This window comes from Pseudomyrmex gracilis, unplaced genomic scaffold, assembly GCF_002006095.1.
Source record: "Pseudomyrmex gracilis isolate BER0280 unplaced genomic scaffold, ASM200609v1 scaffold_498, whole genome shotgun sequence".
NCBI lineage: Eukaryota > Metazoa > Arthropoda > Insecta > Hymenoptera > Formicidae > Pseudomyrmex > Pseudomyrmex gracilis.
Window position 1 is genome coordinate 40,332 of NW_018021082.1, and position 21,769 is coordinate 62,100.

A 21,769-nucleotide genomic window follows, 5' to 3' on the forward strand; every position below is an offset into this window, starting at 1 on the left:
TTACGTCATCATAAAAAATAAATAATAAATTAATGTCAAGTTGATATCATTAAAATAAAACTAAAGAGAGTCAAATTGATGTTGGAAGAGTATTTTTTTATCGCAAGGACCATATTTTGATCTGGACTGACAATTTAAATTCAGCATCCACTGAAGATGACTTAAAATAAAGTCAAAACATCTGGATGTGGAAATCAATTAATTCGAATTTCAATTAGCAATACATCTACAAACGGCAGTTCACAACACAGCCGTTTTATTTCTCTTGAATTTTCTAATTGAACCTGAGATCACCTTCCTTATTCTTATATTTGTATTAAAATAAAATTGAATCTAAATTAAAACAATAATTTCTGTGCAAATACGACGTGTTCAAATCTTTGCGCAATATACGAAAAAAACTTTCGTGACTTAGCATAAAAATACAATTTAAAGACAGTCGAAGTGGAATGCAAAAATCAACGATTATAAATTCTCGATATGTAGAAAAATACTTTTTATTTTACCACACAATTTTTTATATGTATTTTTTAATCATATTCTCGTTGCGTTTTTTCAATTTTATTTTGACTTATCAAACGGTTCAGTTAACGGTGCGTATTTTCAGTTGATCTCAATCCAGTATTTCCGGCAGATATGCCTGTAATCGATTTCTCCGGGTGTTTGTGCGACCCTGAAAGTATAACACGATCCGTTGCAAGTATCTCGATAAAGCAAACCGACATATGGAATTTCAGTAGTGTGTAAGTCTCGTTGCGGGCATGGACCGGAAATTTGTGGTGCAATCAAGCGATACGTGTTGAAGAAACGCGTCCACAGCGAGACGTTAAGATCGCAAAATAGCGGATTGCAATTTGAACAGCAAAATTTTTGCGTCAATCAAATCTTACGGTCATGTATACGTACATATTTTAGCAATGACAGAATTTGATGTTGCGGAAAACTGCAACTTGCGAAGCCAGAGGAGGTGAAAGATAACGAAGCAGGAATCTCGAGGAAGGGCCGGCGGTTACGCGCGTATTTACCGTCACGGTCGCGATTTGTTAACGATCCGGTGTTGCTATGCGAGGATACGGTATCGTATCCTCTCTCGGTCCAAGGGCAAGGAGACGGAGAGTCCGAAGGAGGTAGTGGATGCGGGATTATGCGGCGGGCAAAGGACGGAAGAGAACGAGGGAGTTTTGCTTTAGGAGCGTCGTCATCGACGGCGTCGACCCCGATGTCGATGGCGGTTGAAACGTCGGCGGTTGGATAGAAAAGGAGAAAAAGATAACTCTTCTCCGGGAGGCGAGGAGAGACCCACGGAGAACGGAGAAAGAGAAGGAGAGAGAGAGAGAGAGAGGAGAGGAGAATGAAGAGGAATGGACAGAGAAGCAATGCTGTACAACGCGGCGGGAGGGCGAGAGAAACGGAAGACGTGTAGGATCGTCTACGAGAGAAGAAAGAATGGTTTTACACCGAGTAAAATCGTATCCGCCGAGAACGGATAGCCCAAAGAAATCGGGGAAAAAAAACATTTTTGGACGACAATGTCGAGTTGAAGAAGAAAAATCGCTCTTTATCGTTTCGATTGACATTTATTTCGAAATGCGAATGAAATGCACGAAATTGTATCTCGTAGTCAGCATTGAAGAAACAAACGTTATCACGTATGCGAAAAACTGCTTCAATTACGTACACATCAAAGAGAAGAACGAAGGAATGAAGGTGTGTGTGGTGCTCTGTCGTCTTCTCGACGACACTGACGGGTTCCACACCAATAAAAAAAAAAAAAAAAAGAAAAGGAAAAGATGCTAATAGACAGAGCCGGAAATCGACTGACGGGAATTCGTGATCCGTCCGCTTCTAGGTACGACGGCATTTTGAATTTTACGGAGAGAGGAAAGAGTCACACATTTAACCCGTTCCACACGGATACTGCTACTTCTCTGGTGCAGATAACGGTTAACGGATTTTAGTCCAGAAACTATAAATCGTGTGTTTTCATCCAATTCATCAATCTGTAAATTTGAAGAACAACAGCAAGCCGAATACTATTTTCTTTCCGATAACTCCAGATTTTCTGACCAGAATTTCTTTGTCGATCATCAAGACATTAGAATCGGATGAATTTGTGATTTAATATTCTTTGCACGAATATTGTAATACGCGCATCGCGAAATTCCGCGAAGGTCATTTCACGCGAAACTCACGTCACGCTTCTCTGTTTACAAACACGGAGATCTCTCTCTTTCTTCCCTTTCCCTTCGTTCTCGCGGTTTCCACTTCCCTTCGGCGCTCCCTTCGGTTTGCCCTCCGCGTGTATTCCCTCTTTTCCCTCCCTCTCCCCCTTTCCTTGGGATTACTCCCCGGGTCTACTCCTTCTTTCTTTTGCTTCTTGTTTCCTCTCCGCACACCCTCGCCACCGCGGGAGCGAAAAGAGACCGCGGAGTCTACCACGTCGTTCACGCCCCACCATCGCTCACTACCGACGCGACCGTTGAGATTTAAATCCCCCTCCGTGACTGTGGTGGTGATGGTGGTGTTGGTGGGGGCGGAGGAGGAAGAAGAGGAAGAGAAGGAAGAGGAGAGGACGTGAACTTTTACATACCATGGGAACGAACAACGCGACAGCGATGCCCAGCCGCGAAATCAAAAGACTTTATTGGGGCAAGGGGGGATCCGCTTCGGAAATCTCTCAAAGGGACGAGCTTTTTAATGAGAAGGACCCAATTTAATTTTCAATCGCATCTTATCTAGTTCTTCAATTTCTTGTACAATTTCTGACGCGATTTTGCATTACGCTTTACTGTTTCTCGATAATTCCTTATCTCTCGAACTTAAGTCGACAACAAAACGAAAGAGAAGAAACGCGAAAGCTTATTTCTGTTCGGCTAAAGATCTTCGCGAACGTCGGAATGTGGTTGGACAATGTTTCGATTCTCCGCGTGAGTCGTCTTCTTTTTCCGTCTCGAGGCGGAACAAGTAGACTCAGTTCACGTCTTTTAACTTCTTCAATTTTTTTCCCGCGCTTCGTTACACCTCCGCTCGCGTTTACGTTTACGGAGAGACCCTCCTACGGCGGGTCTTCTTGATTCATGCATCGTCATTCATAATTCGAGAGCGGCTTTTCGCTTGCCGCGTTCGGTTAAAAGAAATATTATCGTACACGTGTATGTATGTGTATACGTATTCGCTTATCTAATATATAACTTCAGATCACATATCACGTAATAGTGCGTATTATTAACACACAGTTCTAACGCGCGCGTATCAGTTGACTGACGTAACAAAATCGGTTTCAGATTCTTATACTTGTTTATCCGGCTTCGTTTCGTTCGATAAACACTTTCGTTCCCACCGCGTGTACGTATTTGAAATTTATATAAAAAATATATATACGGTAAATATTGCAGTAACTCTTCGTGGTAAACGCGCGCGTTCGCCGTTATCGCGTTATCGGTGGCGGTTCGATGCGCAAACTCAAACGCGCGTTCGATCGATCGGACCGACCATCGAACGCGTCCATTCTCTCGGGTACTTGGGTACCCCATTCTGTGTCTATGTACGCCCCCATGAACTTTGTTTCTCTCCCTTTCTGAGCACAAGAGCCGGTATTCTTTTGGCGTTTGCTGGCATGACAGCGAACATATACGGGTGCAGCTGTTGTACAGGACCGAGTTTCGTAGTTAATCAATAAACTCTGAGCGTGAACCATCACCGTGTCAGCGTGTGTGAATGGTAATGATTCACCGAAGTTCACCGGCTTATCATCGATGTAATGAACATCTGGCCGTTCCCGCGGCCGTTCCGTTACTCGGTACGTAAAGAGTGCGACGTGTAATTTTTATTCAAAAAATTTGTATCAATGTATTTATTTATTTGTGTCAAAAAATATATCTACGGTCGTTTTAACAATAGTTTTCTGTTTTTTTTTGTTACAAACTGTCAGTCTAAAATAGTACAACATTTGGAAAATTGCATTGACAAACAGGTTTCACTTAAGTCGCTGGAATTTCCTAAGAAATCCGAAAAGGTAAATGGCGTTTAATGGTGTCGGAGAGCCAGCTGGTGTCTGAGGTTCAATATATCTTCGATGGAACTCGACATCCGCGGAAAAAATCCGTGCAAGTATTTTACCTTGCCCATTGTGTGGGGAAGGTCAGGTTGAAGATGCGTATGGTTCAGAGAAGACGACGATCCGGGGGTTTGAGATGAACAGAATCGTGTTCGAGGGATCTCTTGAAAAATAACTTTTTCAATGGGCAAATTCTTTGCGCGTGGGTGAAATGATATCGTCGAATTGGATGTTGTGTGTTGTATATCGGCTATGCGGTGTCCCGCGCGTTTTGCATTAGTTAATTAGTCTTCTTCCTTTCATTGTGCCGGATTGACGCAGAAAGCGCGACTTGGACCTTTGTCTGAGATAAATCGCGCAAATTTTCGAACAAAAAATCGCGAAGTAGTCACCAATGTGACTTTTTATACTCGAAGAGAGTTTTAACTGAATATATTTTATCTATTTGTTCGCGTGGTTTGTCGAACGGGTGTTTCGTAGACGGACGGCGCGTCGCAGTGCACGTACATATTGTAAACACATGTGCGCTCGCATGCGTTTTACCACGCGCAACGAACAATAGGCAATCAGATTATTTCAAAGCCGGGCGTTCCGCGAGGAACCACATCGACACACGACGAGTTGTCGCTCGTAAATATCCCGGTTGCCATTCGGACACGAAGTTGCATGTGCAATATCTTCAAAAAGACCGGAGATTCAAAAATTCGAGTTATTTCGAGCGAAGCTCGACTAATGCTGATGCCGACTGAGACCTCGCGCGGAACATTCGCACTGCGGAGAGACAGATGATTAAAGTTACACTATTCATTCTTAGAATTATTGTAGAAAACAAGTTTTTCATCCGATCGTTGTCGAAAAAAAAAAAATATTACACAGTAGTATGCAACCCCGCATTCGACGGAAGAGCGATTGTGTTGCAAATTCGACCGACAGTTTCGCTCGTTCTAGACGTGTTTCTTTGAGAATCGCTTGAACATTGTAGTTATTCTTGTGTCGGCGCGGCTTTTATACTTCTCTCTTTCTCTCTCTTTTCTAATCCTCGGACTGGCAAAGTCGCACTTCAAAAAGAATATATATATAAATTTAGTATATTTGTAACGCGCGCGAGTAAGTTGTAGAAAAATTATACAGTAGAAAATTTTGAAGCGATAAAAAAAATAAATAATGTGTTTTCTCAATTAATATCTGTTTGAGAAATTGGTGTGGGAAGGAGAATGGCGAGACGCGCATCAACCTTTAACGGGAGAACGTTCTCCCCTGTATTGATCTGACGGCGCAACGATTAGCTTCGATCAATTACGGACATCTATCGAAAATTTACTTGAAGACCTCTTTCAGGAGAGAAGTGGGGTAACCTCTCTCTTTTCTTTTTTCTTCGTTTCTATCTGTGTCTTACTGTTCTCTCTCTCTCTCTTTCTCTTCCCGCTAGGGGTTGAAATTTTTTCCTCCTCTCGAATGTCTCTTCCCCATCTCTCGCTCCGTCTCGCTCCGGTGCGTATATACGGTGCGTAAATGCGAATTCTGCTTACTTATGCGTTACATCTGCGATGCAGCGGCTGCGTGTACGTCAGAAGAATAGTGTAATCTGCCGGGGGGTGAGACACGTACGGAAGAAACAGATGATGATCCCGTTTAGGAAGCTGCAAAGACGTCGGTTCCCCGACGTCTGTAACTTACTGTTACCGGGTCATCATTCGGCAGCGGTTCTTCGGCCGCGTGTTGTTAACCGTTTGCGGAACAAAACTTTCCCGGCAAGTTTGTCAATATCGAATTAACTTCGATATTTAACATTCATTGATCTAACCAAATACAAAAACGACCTGAGTTCATTCTCATGTTTCGAGTCGTTTCGAACGACATTCCACAAACGAAAGAAAACGAGAGAGAGAGAGAGAGAGCGTGCGAAAAAGTGTTCAAAAAAAAAAGAAGTGTCATAAAACTTCAAATATATTATTATCGATGTACGTGTACATTTGTGTTCTCAGCGCGGAAACAAATTTACGACCAAGCGAAGGCAAGATCCTCTCATTCTTTTTTTTTTTTTTTTTTTTATACGGTTCGTAGATGTTTTTAAATATTTCAAAATCTGTTTGAGAACCTCGTGACAGGTATTACGTAAAAGTGGCTTCCTACCGACGGCGGGCCGTGCATCGATCGGAAGCAACGCGGTGCACATGTACTACCCCATGATCCACAGGACGCGCGCACCGCAGCGCCTACCTGTCGACGATGGTGCGCGGAGCTTTACAATACACGTGCGTGCGTGCGTGCGTGCGTGCGTGCGTGCGTGCGTGCGTGCGTGCGTGTGTGCGTTGCGCGAAAGAACGCGACGACGGTCCGCGCACTTAGCAGCGGAGGGGGAGAGGAAATACGTGAAGAGAGAGACCGAGGGTAAAGAGAGACAGAGACCGCGTGTCTCGTGCGGTACCACCGGGGTACCACCCTTGGCACGCGCCAACCCTCACAATAGATACGGCCATCTGCACTCTTTCTCACAGAAAAATCAAAGTCGATGGGCAAGCATTGCCCGCCGCCGCCTCGTCTCGCGCGACCAGTCGATATTGGCCGGTACTTCGCCACCACGACCCCCACGTGTATTCGCACGGTCGCACGCACATATTGACGCGTCAAATGTCTCTCTCCTTCCCCTTCTCGTGTGAGAAATGAGAGATGTATGCCGGATATCTCGGGGCGCATTCCTTCCCGACGAGTTACGCGGGTCAATAGTCCGGAAAGAGAAATCGATTGCTCTCCTCGAGAGCTCCAGCTGGTGATAAGAACGAAGGGATAGCATCGCGGAAGATACGATACTCAGCCTCTTGATTGCTCTTGGCTGTTTTTTTAATTCTTAAAAATTTACATAATTCGATGAAAATATTTATTCAGAAGTGAAAAGTGTAGAAATGAAGGAGTCCTGTTAGATTAAATTAGCAATTAAGATTATTAATATACTTTTAATTATTATTTAATTAACCTTAATTATTATTTATTGGAATTACTTGAATACACGAAAAGTTCATTAGAATAACGACGTAGCGATAAACGCATTTAAAACTTAAGGATATTGATCTAAGAGATTATCATCGAGAATTTATTTTGTGTGTGTGTGTATGTATACACATACACACACTCCAATATATATGTACATATGTATATATATATAAATATACAGATGTCGATATCAATACGCAAGAAAGCGATTGCTAAAAAGCTGTTACTCCACGCGCGGGTTCTGTGCAATAAATTGCGCGAAGGGTGAGTACCCGCGACGGCGTAACGACTGGGAGAGAGGCACACATGTAGAGGGAGCGAAAACGTCGAAGGTGTACGATCTAGCAGCTGTCCGCAAGGGGGTCTGCGACCCCCGATTCGCTGGTTTCACGGCAGAAAGCAGCTGAGTTACCCCCATGTTGCGCCGACATGTACGGTTCCTCGTGCATTTTGGCGAATCTTGCGCAATGCATGACGTCGCGCTCCGCACTACCATATCCCCGTGTCCATCACCGTGGACCGCATCGGAGGGGGTGCATTTCCCTTCGCCGACGGCTCGAGCCGACGACGCATTGTAGGAGTAAGAGTCTAATTCTCCCTCCTTCTCGTTCGCTCCTTCTTTTGGCGACTGGAACAATCGTACGTGCGAAGAAACCACCCTTCACGTTTACCTCAAAGGAATTCACGTTAGGGGTACGATGAAGTCAAACGACAGCTGATTCTCTGTGTCCCAGGGATATAAGTCAATAAGTACGTTGGATCCGCTGGCGCTATATCGACTTCGGGGGGATCCGAGGCGGGACGCAATTACGCGAATCGAGAAACGATTCGGTTTGCGGCTCTCCTTCGGAATTTGTATTACTTATTCTCGTTGTTTCTTTCGTATTTCTATCGACTGTTATTTTTACTTGGAAATAGATCATCCAGAAAATCCATGCAGGAATCTACAAGTTGAATGGAAATTCCTCTTTTTTCACAACGTCAAGAAGAGAAAAGCCGTGGCACAAAATCCTTCTTCGTTTCTCTCGAGGAAAACTCTCGAGTCTCTCTCTTTTTTTTTAATTAGGGACGATACTGAACGCGATCTGCGATTGCACTTGCCGTGTGAAAATTCTTGCCAAAGAAGAAAACGAAGGTGAGTGCGATCAAATAAGGACCATAAAAAAGGAAGTTGGAAAATCTATACAAAAAAGGAAGTTGGAAAATCCCAGCAGAAATTGTTCCATTACAACTATAAATCGTGTGAAATTTTAAAACTTCAATAGCGAACCATCAGCAAACTTCGACAAAGAAGTAAAGTTACAATATCCTCTGAGACAGGATCCTTTCTCGTTTATCTTTTTGAATATTTGCCTTTACTTTGTCTGATGTTTCTCTTACCGTCCAGGGTTAGCGAACGTAATATAGAAAAACATCATCATCAGAAAAACGGTCGATTTTACTTGTCGGTCCATAGTTTTGTTAAGTCATATACGTGCGTGTACAACTAAGCTTTTAAGAAATATTGTACTGTGTACAGACACGTGCACGTGCGCATGTGTGTGTGTGTGTGTGAATCGTACTTCGTTATTAATTTGCAAACTATGAGATGTAGTCCAGCGTAATTACAAACAGAGTTATAAGCGATAAGACAAAATCAATTATAAGAGAGATTTTAGAATTGCTATCTTCTCCGGTTAATTTTTCGTTCGATGATTGCTTAAGAGACGGGAACAAGCCCGATATCGAAAGAGAGACTCCCGGAGTCGGCGCCCTTTCGCACGAGAAGAAAAAAGGACGAGATGTGAATTGAGGGCGCGCGATCAACGAGGATCGAATCCCAACGTACAACACACGTGCACATATGTGCACTTGCGCGCACGGAAATTCAAATGTCATGCATGCGCGCGGCCCCCCCACAGTGGTCGGTCGCCCTAAGAGGATACCCCACTTTCCTTCACCTCTCTCAGGCCCTTCGAAGCGCCCTTTTACGATTCGCCATTGGTAGCCACCGTCCCCCCACTTCGTGCTACGTCCTCGTATAAAAAGCACCGCTCATGCTAGCGGAACGGACAGTCCGACTTTCGCGTTCGTTCCGTAAGGTTTGGAGGAGAGAGAATAAAGAGAACAAAAAATAGGAGAAAACGCGACAAATCGTTTTTCGGAGTCGGACCGTATAGTTTGTAAAAATAATAAATTTCGTCAAGATTCGGCAAGAACATGAACATCTTGCACGACGACATCGAAATGTCGAAAGTTGTGATGGACACATCTAGCAATAGCGGAAATTTTACAAAATTTATGCATATAAGGTATAAAAATATCATCTGCTGGTTAGATACACGTACAGTGCTTTTTATACAGTGCAGTGTTTCTCGCGATATATCGTGGCGTATCTCGATCGATGTTTTCTAATTATTCGCGCGAATTATTTCTCGTCAGGCGATTTATTGTATTATTATATTCGTCGAATTTTTATTTTTATTGTACGCTTTATGTGACTGTTGTAAAACAACTTGTGACACACGATATTGAAAATAAATGTTGCAGTAGTTGTTACTCGAACTACTCGAAAAAATATTACAAATGTTAATAGAGTGATCTGAACTGTTTGTAGAGAATATTGCAGAGAATTCCATTAAAGTGACTCGAATAAAACATGCTTATAATCGAGAAATTATAGAAATGTGTGTTTCCCAACGAGATTTCTTGATTACATATTTCATTAAAAAATAAAGTGAATCGACGTGACGCGTGTTTCCGCGCTAAAACACAAGCGGCAACACTTCTTCGATCTTGCCGGCCGCATGCGAATCGTCGCGTGACGCCAACAACTTTCGCGCCAAATTTTCGTTTGCGTATTCAATCTTTTAATTGTTAGAATAAGAATGATAAAAAATGACGTAAACTTGCGTAATCTCTAGTAGAAAAAATTAATTATCGTCCAATTAAAAATAAATTATCTCACTAAAATTGACAAGTTCAATCTGATACCGCGATTTTTGCAAGACAATCTCTTCCAGATCGTTATTAAAGATCAAATAATTCTCAGTCAGGTGCAAATTCGTCCAAAAAAAAAGAAAAAAATAAATAAACTATATACTCACCCAGAAGTCTACTAGCGGCCTATGTCTTCCTGTTTCTAACACACCGGAAGTATTAGCGAACTTTTGAGGTTATATTATAACTTTTTTGTGAGGTTATGTTATAAGTGTATTTTTTTCTCTATATATGAAACAACGCGCGAGAGATAAAAAAAAAAATCAATTACCTTGTCTCTGAGTGAATTTATCTAAATTCGTCTCGTTCGTTTGTCTTTTTTTTTTTCAGGTTTTCACATATCGCAAAAACGGGCACGACTTATCCTCTATTAGTCGACGAGAATTACCGTGTAATTAGTCCAAATAAACACGATGGTTTTAGAATTGAAGAACACGAAAAGGAGAATGGCGGCGCCACCAACTTGTACAAATCTACTCCGCAGAAGGTAAGAAAGTGCTTCTCAGACTTATGTTGTACTTCTGCTGGTAAAATCGCCGACATTCGACTTTTGATGGCAAATAATTGACTGAGAAATCTTATAGTATATAATTTATTTACCTTAACAATTTATTACATACAACTATATTGTAGAATCTAAGCTTTACGTAGATAAAAAATTTTCTCTTTTTCACTCACTCTCTTCTTTTTCTACGTCTCTGTGTTCTATGTGTGTGTTGATAACAATTTCAATATACAAGTGTGATATTTTAATGTATTTAACAACATTGAAATAAATCGATTTCAACACATATCCATGTATTTTTTTTTATACGAAACATGTAGGTAAGTTTATTTTAAACCCCATTTTAACAATGTTTTTTGTTTTTTTTTTTTTGTACGAGACTTTATACATACTTTATTGAGAATTTTCAAATTTTAACATGAATGCTTCTCACGCCTTCTCTTGCAATATATAAAAGTTATTTAACGACGAAAAATTGATTAAAAAGCTTGCTTTAAATTCCGATAGTATAAGATTTGTATCAACAATGACAATACGCCTAGCTTCGAAATTTATGTTCTTGAACGTTCTATGTGTAATATTCGAACGAGAGAATTTCTATATACACGATTCCATGCATATTCAATTCCGGATGTATCACGCATTTCGTGATAAATAATTCAGTCGTTTCCCCGCGATTAGAAAAAGTCGAAGAAACAAACTCTCGTCTCGTGTGCGGAAAACGTGCACGTGCAGCTGCTTTTTGTCACGTGCAAGAACATTGATTTTAATGACGACGATTATATCGACCAGTCGATCAAGCGGAAAAAATATACACGTAGTTTCTTACCTTATCCCGCGTCGGTCTTTGATTTCTTCATATATGCGACACCTTGCGCTTACCAAATCGGCGCGGATACCTGCTTGTGTTTTGTCCTCCTTTTTCTAGTTGTTTCGCTTCCGACGATTATGTTGCGCTTTCGCTCATTTTCCCGATCCACCTTTGTTTCCGGTTGCGACTGATACCGATCATACCGGAAACGTCTCAATAACGACACGAGTCATTAATACGATTTTGATTTGATTGCGAGTCGTTCGAGCCGAACATTCTTCATTTTTCTACTTAAGATACATATTTTTTTAAATATTTTCATTGTTTTATTTTATATCGGGCACAAAAAATAAAATTGTTTTATTAAGTAAATTAAAACGTGGAGATCTTTTTATTTTGTCTATTTTGTCTTTTTTTTTAGGTTTTTTATTACCACCCGCTATCATGTAATCGTTGCATGTGATCGCTCCTTTTTAGATTTGCTGCAATAACAATGTACGCTATCCTCTGGAGAACTGCGACGTGATCTGCAACAGGCAGGAGAAGCAGCATCAATTTCACGCCGCCGTGGTTGTCGGTACTCCAGCGTCGCGACGCACACTGAATCCGCAGTACAGTCCGATGATTCGGTCCCCGCTTTCAGTCACCTCTCAAACCATGACCGGGCAGAGAAGCAGCGTGGGATCGACCTTTCTGCGTAGTCTGTCATCGGGATACGAGAGCATGGACGACGGGCTACTTAGCGAGCTCGTCGACATAGACACCATGGACTACGAGACGCAGTTGCCTAGTGACATCTCCAAGTTGCTGTCCGGCAACATTGTCGCGCCCGAGACGTCAGCAAACGATTTCGACGACGTCTCGATGTCGCCTCAATTCTCTCGATCTCTTACCGAAGGCAAACCGTGGGTGACGAATTACATGAGAGAGAGATTCGATAATTGCAAACAGAAGGAGATCTCTATATCGCCGTCGCCGTCAGAATCGTCGTTGTCGTCGTCGTCGCCGTCGTTGTCACGAATTCGCACCTGTCTGTTTCGCTCGCCCTCGACGGATTGCTCGACGCGAGTAAGGCAGTACAGATTGCGAAAGTCTCCCGCGGAACATTTGGATTATTATTTCCATTCGCCGGCTAACAGCAGATCTAGCAAACGATCAAACGAGTCGCCGAAGGACGACGCGTCGATATACAAGAAGAGATCGCGCAAATGCAACAGCTTCTGCGATACCACTCCCAAATCTTCGAACACGAGGATACTAGCGCGCACGAAGATCCCGTTGCAGCGAAGTCTGTCCGAGACGGAAGCGCACGCGATTAAGCGCGCGGTTCATCGCAGTGCCACCGATTCCGATCTCACCGGCGACTTCAGCAAACCGTGTGTGTTGCCGATTATCATCGGCCATCATCCGGACCTGAAGATCATCTCGCCTAGCACGTTGGCGGCGCTGTTGCGCGGCGAATTCGGCGATCGCATCGCTTCCTATCAGATCATCGATTGCCGATATCCATACGAGTATCAAGGCGGACACATCGAGGGCGCGTTAAATCTCTACAACACGGAGCTAATCACCGAGAAGCTTCTCGATCCCATAACCGCAGTCGTTCCCCAAATCTTGGACGATACCGACAAACGCAACATCCTGGTGTTCCACTGTGAGTTCTCGCGTGAACGCGGACCAAATTTGTCGAGGGTCCTGCGTAGACTCGACCGCGAGCGGAATAAGGATCATTATCCCGCTCTGCACTATCCCGAGATCTACTTGTTACACGGTGGTTACAAAAAGTTCTACAACGAGCAGAAAGAGTTCTGCTCGCCGCAGGATTACAAATCTATGAAGGATCCGGAACACGCGGACGAGTTCAAGTTCTTCCGCGGTATCTACAAGAGCAAGAGCTGGATGGGAGAGCAGAAGTCGAAAGCGAGTCTGCCGACACGACCGAATCTCAAGCGTTTAGGCTTTTAAAGCGGACGCTTGTCCGTACTTAATCTGTGTTCGATTTAACAAGTAAAGTTTAAACATTTTATCATTCGTCTAGTCGCTAAAGTGCGCTGAGTTGTTTAACGTTGAACGTTTTTTTGCAGTAGTATGATCGTACAATTGGTATGTAAAAGGTGCGCGCGCTATGCGCGTTGATGAGGTGCAAACATCGTTAGAAAAAAAAAAAAAAAAAATTGACTGACTCGGGGAAATTACTCCACGAGCACTTTGTACATGATGTAAATTTTAGATTTTAGATTTTAATCGATCTTATTAGAAAAAAAAAAAAAAAAATATTATACAAGGCGCGCTTAAATAGTTTAAGATAGATCGCTGAGAGAAAGAGAGAAGATCGATTACAATCTATCTGCATATATATCATACTGCCATACTTATATCACTGCCAATCTTAATTGTGACAACGGTAGGCTATTAATGATGACATCTCACACCGCGGCCTGTTTATGTATCACATCGAGATCGAAGTTTTTGTACATAAAAATTTACAAATCAGGCAGATCCTCGTAAAATTCAGGCCAAATTCGGTAATTAAGTATACAATGAACAATTGAACATTGCAATATTTCTGTTTGTCGATCCGAGAAACAAGCAGATCGTAATCTTGCGAATCGACAACATTTATAAATTGTTCTTTAAAATAATGTTTATCAAGCCTCGGACGGCTATCACTTTGTGTATATAGATATAAATGATATCCCGAGATTTTTGATCAGCTCAGCCACGTCGATCTGTTTCTCGGCACTGCTTTGTTAATTCTAATTTTTTTTCTTTTTTTTTTTCTTTTTTTTTTTTTTTTTTAGCAAATAGCTTTACGGTCGACGCTGTGAATAGCCTCAAGTATTATCAACTTGTCGTTGCAATTCGTACAAAAAAAAAAAGAAAAACATTTCGTATTATTCATATTGTCAATTGTATTATTAAGATTAATCCTTAAATACTGGCGTCGATTTACTACTACTATCTCGTAGATAATTCTCCTTTGATTTTTTTCTTCTAAAGAAATACAAAATGAGCTAGTCTCGTGCGCGTATGTGTGAAAAACAATTTTGTAAAAATTTTTGTTTTTTATAAGAATTAAGCGTTGAATTAAAAGCGTCTGTTTCTTCTCCCAAAAACTTCAAATCGTCTATCTACGCAAATTTTTAAGGGTTAATCTGTAAATACTACGTTTTTTTTTTTTTAAGTAGTCACATATTATTAAGCAGAAATGAAGGAGAGAGAAAGAGAGAGAAATGATACAATAAGACGAAAATATCATAATGTGCAAATTCTTTGTTGTTAAATTGTAAAAATTATTTTTACGTTACATAGATAAATATATTATTACGCCACGCAATAAAAGTAATGTTCCTTTTTTAAAGTTTCGGCAAACTTTGTGTCTTACACGTGTGTGTCCTTTCTTCTGTTCGTATCTGTCACACTTTGATGTATATGTCAACTTTCCTTCCCTGTAATTGTCCTTCTCTGTGAATCCCAGTTTTATTTTTAATTTTCAGATTTTCACACATTACGTACGTTTTTTCTTCTCTTGCAATCCAAATCTTTATGTCATGAAAAAAAAAAAAGAGTAAGATGTAACGTGCGCGCATTTCTCGAAAACAAAATAGAAGCGCGATTTATATTTCTCGAGAAATCAATTATGGTTTTTTTTTCCAAGATCAGCAAACGTAAACTTTCTCTCGTCGAGAAATGTTTCTCGATTGAATTCGGGACGAGAATTTGCGATGGATAACGAGCGCGTTTCTTCGCCGGAACTGACCGTCATCGCGAGTAACACGCCACAAAAGTCGCCTAATTGCGAAGTACGCAAATTTTCGGAAAATTGCACGAACGGAGATGGCATGCAAGCAGCAGTCGATCGGAAAAATGAGCTCGCGAATGAGACATCGGACGAAGACGACGTGTCCGAGATATTGTCGAGCGAAATCGACCAAACGGACGATCAGTCTCCACTTCTGACGAATCAAGAAACATCCGTCAGTTGCGGAAAGGAATACGCGTAATGTCGTTTGTTTGCTATACATTTTTCACGCTACAGTCCTTGTATTTGCTATCAATTTTATTTGACAGATCTGTTCTTTGCGAACGCGCTCAGAGACTCTGGGCGGAGATGACGAGTCTTCGGGAGGAACTCAACAGAGAGATGGCTCTTTGGCGAAAAGAGAGAGAGGAGTTCCAGCTCTTGCGCGAAAGAAGCGATGCGCTCGTGTTTGAAGAAGCGGCCGAAGCTGCGCGAGCCGCGGCCGCCGCTTACGCCATCGAATCGCCGCTTTCGACCGATTTAATACACGGTGATTGACCAATGCAATCGCTTGTAATAATTTGTAATCACTTTTTAAAATTAACGTATAAACATTATTAAAATATCGTACCTGATAAAGGTACCATTAAGGATATTTCGATGGAGAAAGGTATCAGAGAACTCTCGATACTCGAATACGAGAAGAATCTCGCCAAGTATCAGAATCCATACACCTTCGGGCAAGCCGAGCAGCGTTACGTTTCGTACAAACGCGCTCTCGTCGACGCTTACAAGCAAAAATTATCGGAGGTCGAGCGTCTCTGTAACGAGGAAATGGAAAATATACGCCAGAGCGCGAACTGCCTGCAACCATTCAGGGAGATTGCGTCGCACTGGTCTATAGACAAGAACGATCATGGTGATTCGCAGTACGATTGCACCAGTTCTGTCGACGCGAAACAATACAAAATTGCCGAAACCAATTTTTGCAAGGATTGGTGCGCATACGGAAAGGTTGAAAATGAAGTTAATATGATTCCAGAGATTTTGTCCGCCCAGTTCAAGCTAGAAGAGACAATGTAAAACTCTATGACTGATGACACATGCTTGGATTTTTTTTATTTTATCTCAAGTTTTTATAAAAAATAATTTTTCACGCGCTACATATATACATGAAAAACATCTTTCTACACTAAAGATCATTTTGAGTAATTTTTTTGTGTTTGGAAAACTTAAAAAGTCTAATGTAATTCTTATATAATAATTACGAAAATATATAATTATTATTGAATTTAACTAATTTGGTTTGTCCAAGCGTTATATAAATATGTTTTAAATATTTACTTACCTGCACTTGCAAAGTTTACACCTTAATTTTTTACACAGTAACTTTCTGCAATAACTTTTACACACACAATAACGTCAATAAAATTTTAAAATAAAAATTCACATTGAATAGAATTCTGGCAGAAATTGTTTTCACAATTCTGATCTTTTTTTAAAATAATTACCAACAGTAGAATACAATCGAAGGAAAACACGTTCCGGTTAAGATACATTTTAAACACTCGTACTACACAACAACAAATGGTTTCTTAGAGAGAAATTTGTAACTGACGTTATAAACATCTCGCAACAGGTAGGTATGCTTTAACAATAAAGTTGAACACACTGTAAATATATTTTATCGGTTAACTTTTTGTTGTAAGTAAAACGGATATGTATCCAGCTGATGTTTTAACTAGCTGTAAGATAAATTTTATTAAACAACAGTGTGTTAAATATAAATGTGATATAAAATTGTAGTAAAAAAAAGCATGTTATTAACATGTAACTTATAGATAAAGTGATAAAAGACTTACGTTGCAAAACGTGGCCATCGTCAAAGGAAATACTTTTCCAGCGCTTAAATAAAAAGGCTTCTTGCTTCTGACCATTAACAGCACCACGTTACGCATAAGTTTTGGATCCAGATTATACCATTTATTATAATACGCAGCGTAATGGATTTTACCGCACTTTTAAAACCATATAAGAATATTGTACATGAACAAAAAATTCATCACGTATAATTTTATTATTTCTGTAGAGAAATACATTTTTTATATGTGGAAAGTTTGAAAATTACAAATTTACCTGCGCCGTTAAAATTTCGCCTACAGCACAGTAGACGCACATGTGACCGAATACGTTGCTAACAATAACCAGATACGCCAAACCGGAATATGAAAGATGATTTCCATTTTGAAACAGCTGGACATTTGATCAAAAAGAGATATAATATTTTCCAAGAAAAAAGATATAATAAATTTATACACATTTATTTACGAAATTGAATAATAACTTACGTTGCTCATTAAAGCTCCGTAACAAGCGAAGAGAATACCGAAATATAGAAACAAAATTAATAGTATTTTATTGAATGTGTCTTCTATAATAGAAATAGCTCTATAAAATAATTTTTTTTATATATTTTTTATGTATTTGTGTGTGTGTATATATAGAGTATTTATATTTATATAAAATACAAAAATATAGGGAGATTGTTCTTTGACGTACAAACTATTTAAATAATGTATAAATAATGAAAAAAATTTTTTTAATGAAAGATATATCCAACTTCATGAGTAAAGACATTAAACATCCCCGTGTCTGTACCTGAGTAATCGCGTGTGATCCATTACGCAATCCTTCAGAGCGGCGGCAAAATTTGCGATCTGATCTAGACGTGTGACGCGATCCTTCAGAATGTCCAATTGACCGGAGATGTGGAACACCATGAGACTGAGAAAATTGTCAATGGCGGTGTAGGCCACGATACACAAAAACAGAAAGACACCTTCCATGATGTACGTCAACTCGTATTGCGGACTTCTCGCTACGTCGTAAATATAATACCCTGGCAACGGCAGCAGTCTGTTCGAATCGGTGATGTTTGTATCGAATTTGAACGAGATGCCGTAAGCGGGCATAACGATCCCGAAAATCACAGTAACTATCATTATGCAATACGCGCATTTGGTAATTACGCGCGCAGTTTGCGCTCTCGCGATCATTGCCGTTCGTTCCCGCCATATTCTCGGTTTCCTCCAATCGTTCGCCATCATATCTGTCAGTGATGTAATAGCTTCGAAAAAAATGTAAATAATAAAACAATTATATTGTTGTATATAAAGTAATTAAGAAAAGAGAAATATAAAAAGAACGAGAGACGAAATTACAATAATCGCATAATAATTAACAATAACTATATAACCGATGTGTAAAGCGTTTGAATTAGATCGCGCGCAAACGTACTTACTGCGAATGACTTACTGACACATTTGCGTGTAAAAACATTGTATCTACCTTCTTTCTTCCACCAGAAAATCACGATTCTCACCGCAGAAGTGGTGATTGGCAGAGTGAACTGCAGATTATCTATCACCAGTATAATGTCCGAGTGGATCTTTATCAGAGAATGCACAATAGGAATTAGAATCGATATCGCCGCGAAGAAAGTGATAAGTGCGCGTGAATTACACAAAAGTTTCTCTCGTCTGGTTCGCTTCGACTTGGGCCAAAGTCCGATCAATTCTAGACTATATCGATTCAATTGCACCGCCCACTCAAAATCTGTTCCTAATTCCAAAATGTTTCGATAAATCTCGTGAGATATTCCGATTGAATCGTATTACGTGTTTTTTTTCTGACAAGCACCTTGATATAAATTCGAACACTTCGAAGCTTCCATGTCGAAAGCGATCTACAGACTGACGTGTTCTCCTTGTCACGAGACGAGATAAACTTTTATTCGGGGAGTGTCACGAATGTAAAAAAAAAAAAAAAGAAAAAGAAACTTTGTCAAAGCGTGAGACGTGAACAATGTGTGTGCCATACATAGAGGGGTTTTAAAAATTCCGTCTCTCAGAAATTGTGCGCAAGGCTATAACAAGGTGCACGATAACCAGGGATTAAAAACTGTTTTCAACTCGTATCACCACCTGTTACGCTCTCACGCACTTATGCGTAATCGATTATGCAACATTGCGTGCGGTCTTACAAGCTATAGACCTTTCACAGTGACACACAGACAATTTACGTATAGTATAGTTTTCGCGTCATCTCGTAAGTGAGATAAAATGATAGTGCAATAGTATATATAGGTAGTGTATCAGCTTATTTCTATGTTTTACGTATGTACGGTTTTATTGTATAGTATCATATCGTATCTTGACAGATTAAACACAGACAATAAATATTATCTTTCTCTCTCTTTCTTCAGTGCATCTGGAATTTATTGAATATAAATTTAAAACGTTTATAATTATTCAATAAAGTAACGTCTTACAGTAAAATTAATTAAGATGAGAGAGTATTTGAAGATTCAGCAAAGCAACATCCGCAATTCACGATATAAAACAAACATTTCGTTTGTTGGTTTATAAATTTTTGGCGGTAAGCAAAACGGAGATGTATCCAGCGGATGTTTTTAATAACTATATGGAGACAGAGAGACTATATATATATATTATTAATAAAACAACAAATATATGTACAACACGTGAGACGTATAAAAGATAATATATTATATCTGTTAAATTGGAGATAACTTACGCTGCAAAATGTGGTCAGTGTCAACGGTAACACTTTACCGGCTGTAAGATAGAGAGGCTTGTTCGTTTTCGCCATTAGAAGAATCAATTTCCGCATATCTTTCAATTGCAGAGTATACCATTTATTGCAATACGCAGCGTCATGAATTCGACCACACTTAACACGTATTAAAATTATATTACACCTTGTAATACAAATGCAATAACCGTTACGTGTATCAAACGATCTTACCTGCGCTGTCAAAAATTCACCGACGGCGCAATAAATACACATATGACCGAATATATTGCTAACAATGGTTATAATATACATCACTTGCGAAACTGATAGATGAAACCCATCTTCCAGCAGCTACTTTGATCAAAGAACGATTATTATATAAAACTATGTGAAAAAGATTCTATTTTTTTTCTATGCTTTACTTACACTCATCATATAAACACCTTGGATGACGAAGACCATACCAAAATATATGAACAATACGAACAATATCATATTAAATATATTTTCTATAATAATGATGGCTCTGCAATATAACATTTACAGACACTCGAGTTTTTTATTTTTAAAAGATTAAAAAAAACTTTTCTAAATATACGTTATATATGTATAAACACACTGTGTTTTCATTCTTTATTAAAAGCTAGTGATGTAAACAATGTATCGATGTACCTAAGTAGACGAACATGATCCATTATACAGTTTTTTAGAATAACAACATAATTTGTATTATTGTTCAGATTTGCAAGACGATTTTCCAGTATATCCAACTGACCGGAGATATGAAATATCAGAAGACTGAGAAAATTGTCTACGCCTATGTAAGGCATACCGCAACAGATCATAGCAATAGTTTGAAAAATGTATGTTAGCTCATATCGCGGACTCTTGATTGTATCAAAAATGTAATACGTCTGCATTGGCAACGGTCTACCTGGATCGGTAATATTTGTTATGTATCTCATTGAGTAACCGAAAATAGGCAAAACACCCGTGGCAAATAGAGCCATCATCAAAATGCTGTAGCCACATATATGAATTATCCGCGCAGTTTGCGCTCTCGAGATCATTATCATTCTCTCGTGACATGTTTTCGTCTTCATCCAATCGTATGCGATCATATCTATTAGTACTTTGACATCTTTATATAAACAAAAAAATTGAATAATAAACAAATAATAATTAAAGTGTTATTGACAATCAAAAAAAAAATTTTGACATTTTGTTACTTCGTCTCTTGCTTTTATCAATTTTGACGTGTGGTGCGATTGTGGTTTGCAGACAAAAAATTGTACAAATTGTACGTAATAAAAGTTACATATCTACCTGGTTTCTTCCTCCAAAAGATAACGAGTTTTAACACGGTACTAGTTACGGGTAAAGTAAACTGCATGTTATCTATCACTATGAAAAAGTGCGAACGTACTCGTATTATCGAATGTATAGCGGGAATCATTATGACTATCATTATTAAAAGGAAAGTAAAAAGTGTACGTAAATTGCATATTAAGTTATCTCGCTGAGTTTGCCGAGACGTAGGCCAGAGTCCGACGAGGTTTAAGCTATATCGATTTAATTTTACTGCCCACTCATAATCTGCCTGTTGCAAAAACATTGCTAAGTCGTTGCGTTGATGTCTACTCACCATCATCGTGTTAATACACTTACGTTAATAGCAATTTTATCTTTGCAACAAGAACCACTTTGATACGCAGAATTATTTGAACCTTCCATGACGAGCGCACTTTGTGAACTGCGAGCTGTCTCGCGAGTATGAAGTCTCGTTACTTTTTAATGTAAAGTGAGAGAAGAGAGGGCAAATAAAAGAGGGACGTAGTGCGTGCATAATAAAAAAAAAAGTTACAAAAGCGTGTGATCGTCAACGTGCGCAACAGAGGGTTCTTTCTGACTACGATAATTTTTTTGTGTGTGCAAGTACGTAGTTGTGCGTTATTGTACGTTTTTGTGTTTGCAACAAGATAAAAAAAAAAAAAAAAAACTGGCACAACATCAGAAGAATAAAGTGTCTTTTCTTTTATCGCGTGTCGCACTCGTTAAATTTTTACGCACACATATCGATTTTGAATG

At 39.7% G+C, this 21,769-nt stretch overlaps 3 protein-coding genes across 11 annotated transcripts in view; 1 reads left to right on the top strand and 2 right to left on the bottom strand.

Annotated features, from left to right (window-relative positions):
* Positions 1 to 15,815, top strand: part of LOC109860881 (M-phase inducer phosphatase-like) — a 42,585-nt gene extending 26,770 nt beyond the window's left edge. For 5 of the 8 annotated variants that reach the window (XM_020440278.1, XM_020440279.1, XM_020440280.1 and 2 more), the window contains 2 exons: positions 10,358 to 10,514; positions 11,821 to 14,211. In XM_020440278.1, coding sequence (XP_020295867.1) covers positions 10,358 to 10,514; positions 11,821 to 13,308 — 1,645 coding nt within the window. In that variant the 3' untranslated portion in view covers positions 13,309 to 14,211. Of the gene's footprint in view, positions 1 to 9,114; positions 9,340 to 10,357; positions 10,515 to 11,820; positions 14,212 to 15,001; positions 15,344 to 15,414; positions 15,636 to 15,725 lie in introns of those variants that run through there. The other 3 variants (XR_002250895.1, XR_002250896.1, XM_020440283.1) reach the window with 3 other exon arrangements.
* A 715-nt stretch (positions 15,816 to 16,530) lies between these two features.
* LOC109860876 (odorant receptor Or2-like) lies at positions 16,531 to 18,749 on the bottom strand (the record flags this gene model as incomplete). Its single annotated transcript, XM_020440273.1, has 6 exons — positions 16,531 to 16,826; positions 16,944 to 17,103; positions 17,222 to 17,338; positions 17,434 to 17,533; positions 17,744 to 18,212; positions 18,434 to 18,749. Coding segments are annotated over 6 exons (1,212 nt in total), but the record flags the coding sequence as incomplete, so codon positions are not given.
* A 694-nt stretch (positions 18,750 to 19,443) lies between these two features.
* On the bottom strand, positions 19,444 to 21,395 carry LOC109860884 (odorant receptor Or2-like). 2 transcript variants are annotated; one of them, XM_020440289.1, is made up of 6 exons: positions 21,350 to 21,395; positions 20,354 to 20,822; positions 20,108 to 20,207; positions 19,913 to 20,032; positions 19,682 to 19,837; positions 19,444 to 19,563 (listed from the first exon to the last, which is right to left on the bottom strand). In XM_020440289.1, exons 2-6 carry the CDS (start codon positions 20,800 to 20,802, stop codon positions 19,507 to 19,509), a joined length of 882 nt encoding a protein of 293 aa, XP_020295878.1. In that variant the 5' UTR covers positions 20,803 to 20,822; positions 21,350 to 21,395; the 3' UTR covers positions 19,444 to 19,506. The 2 variants fall into 2 exon arrangements, with proteins under 2 accessions (XP_020295878.1, XP_020295877.1); XM_020440288.1 differs by having other exon boundaries at positions 21,008 to 21,389.
* Between the last annotated feature and the right edge of the window lie 374 nt (positions 21,396 to 21,769).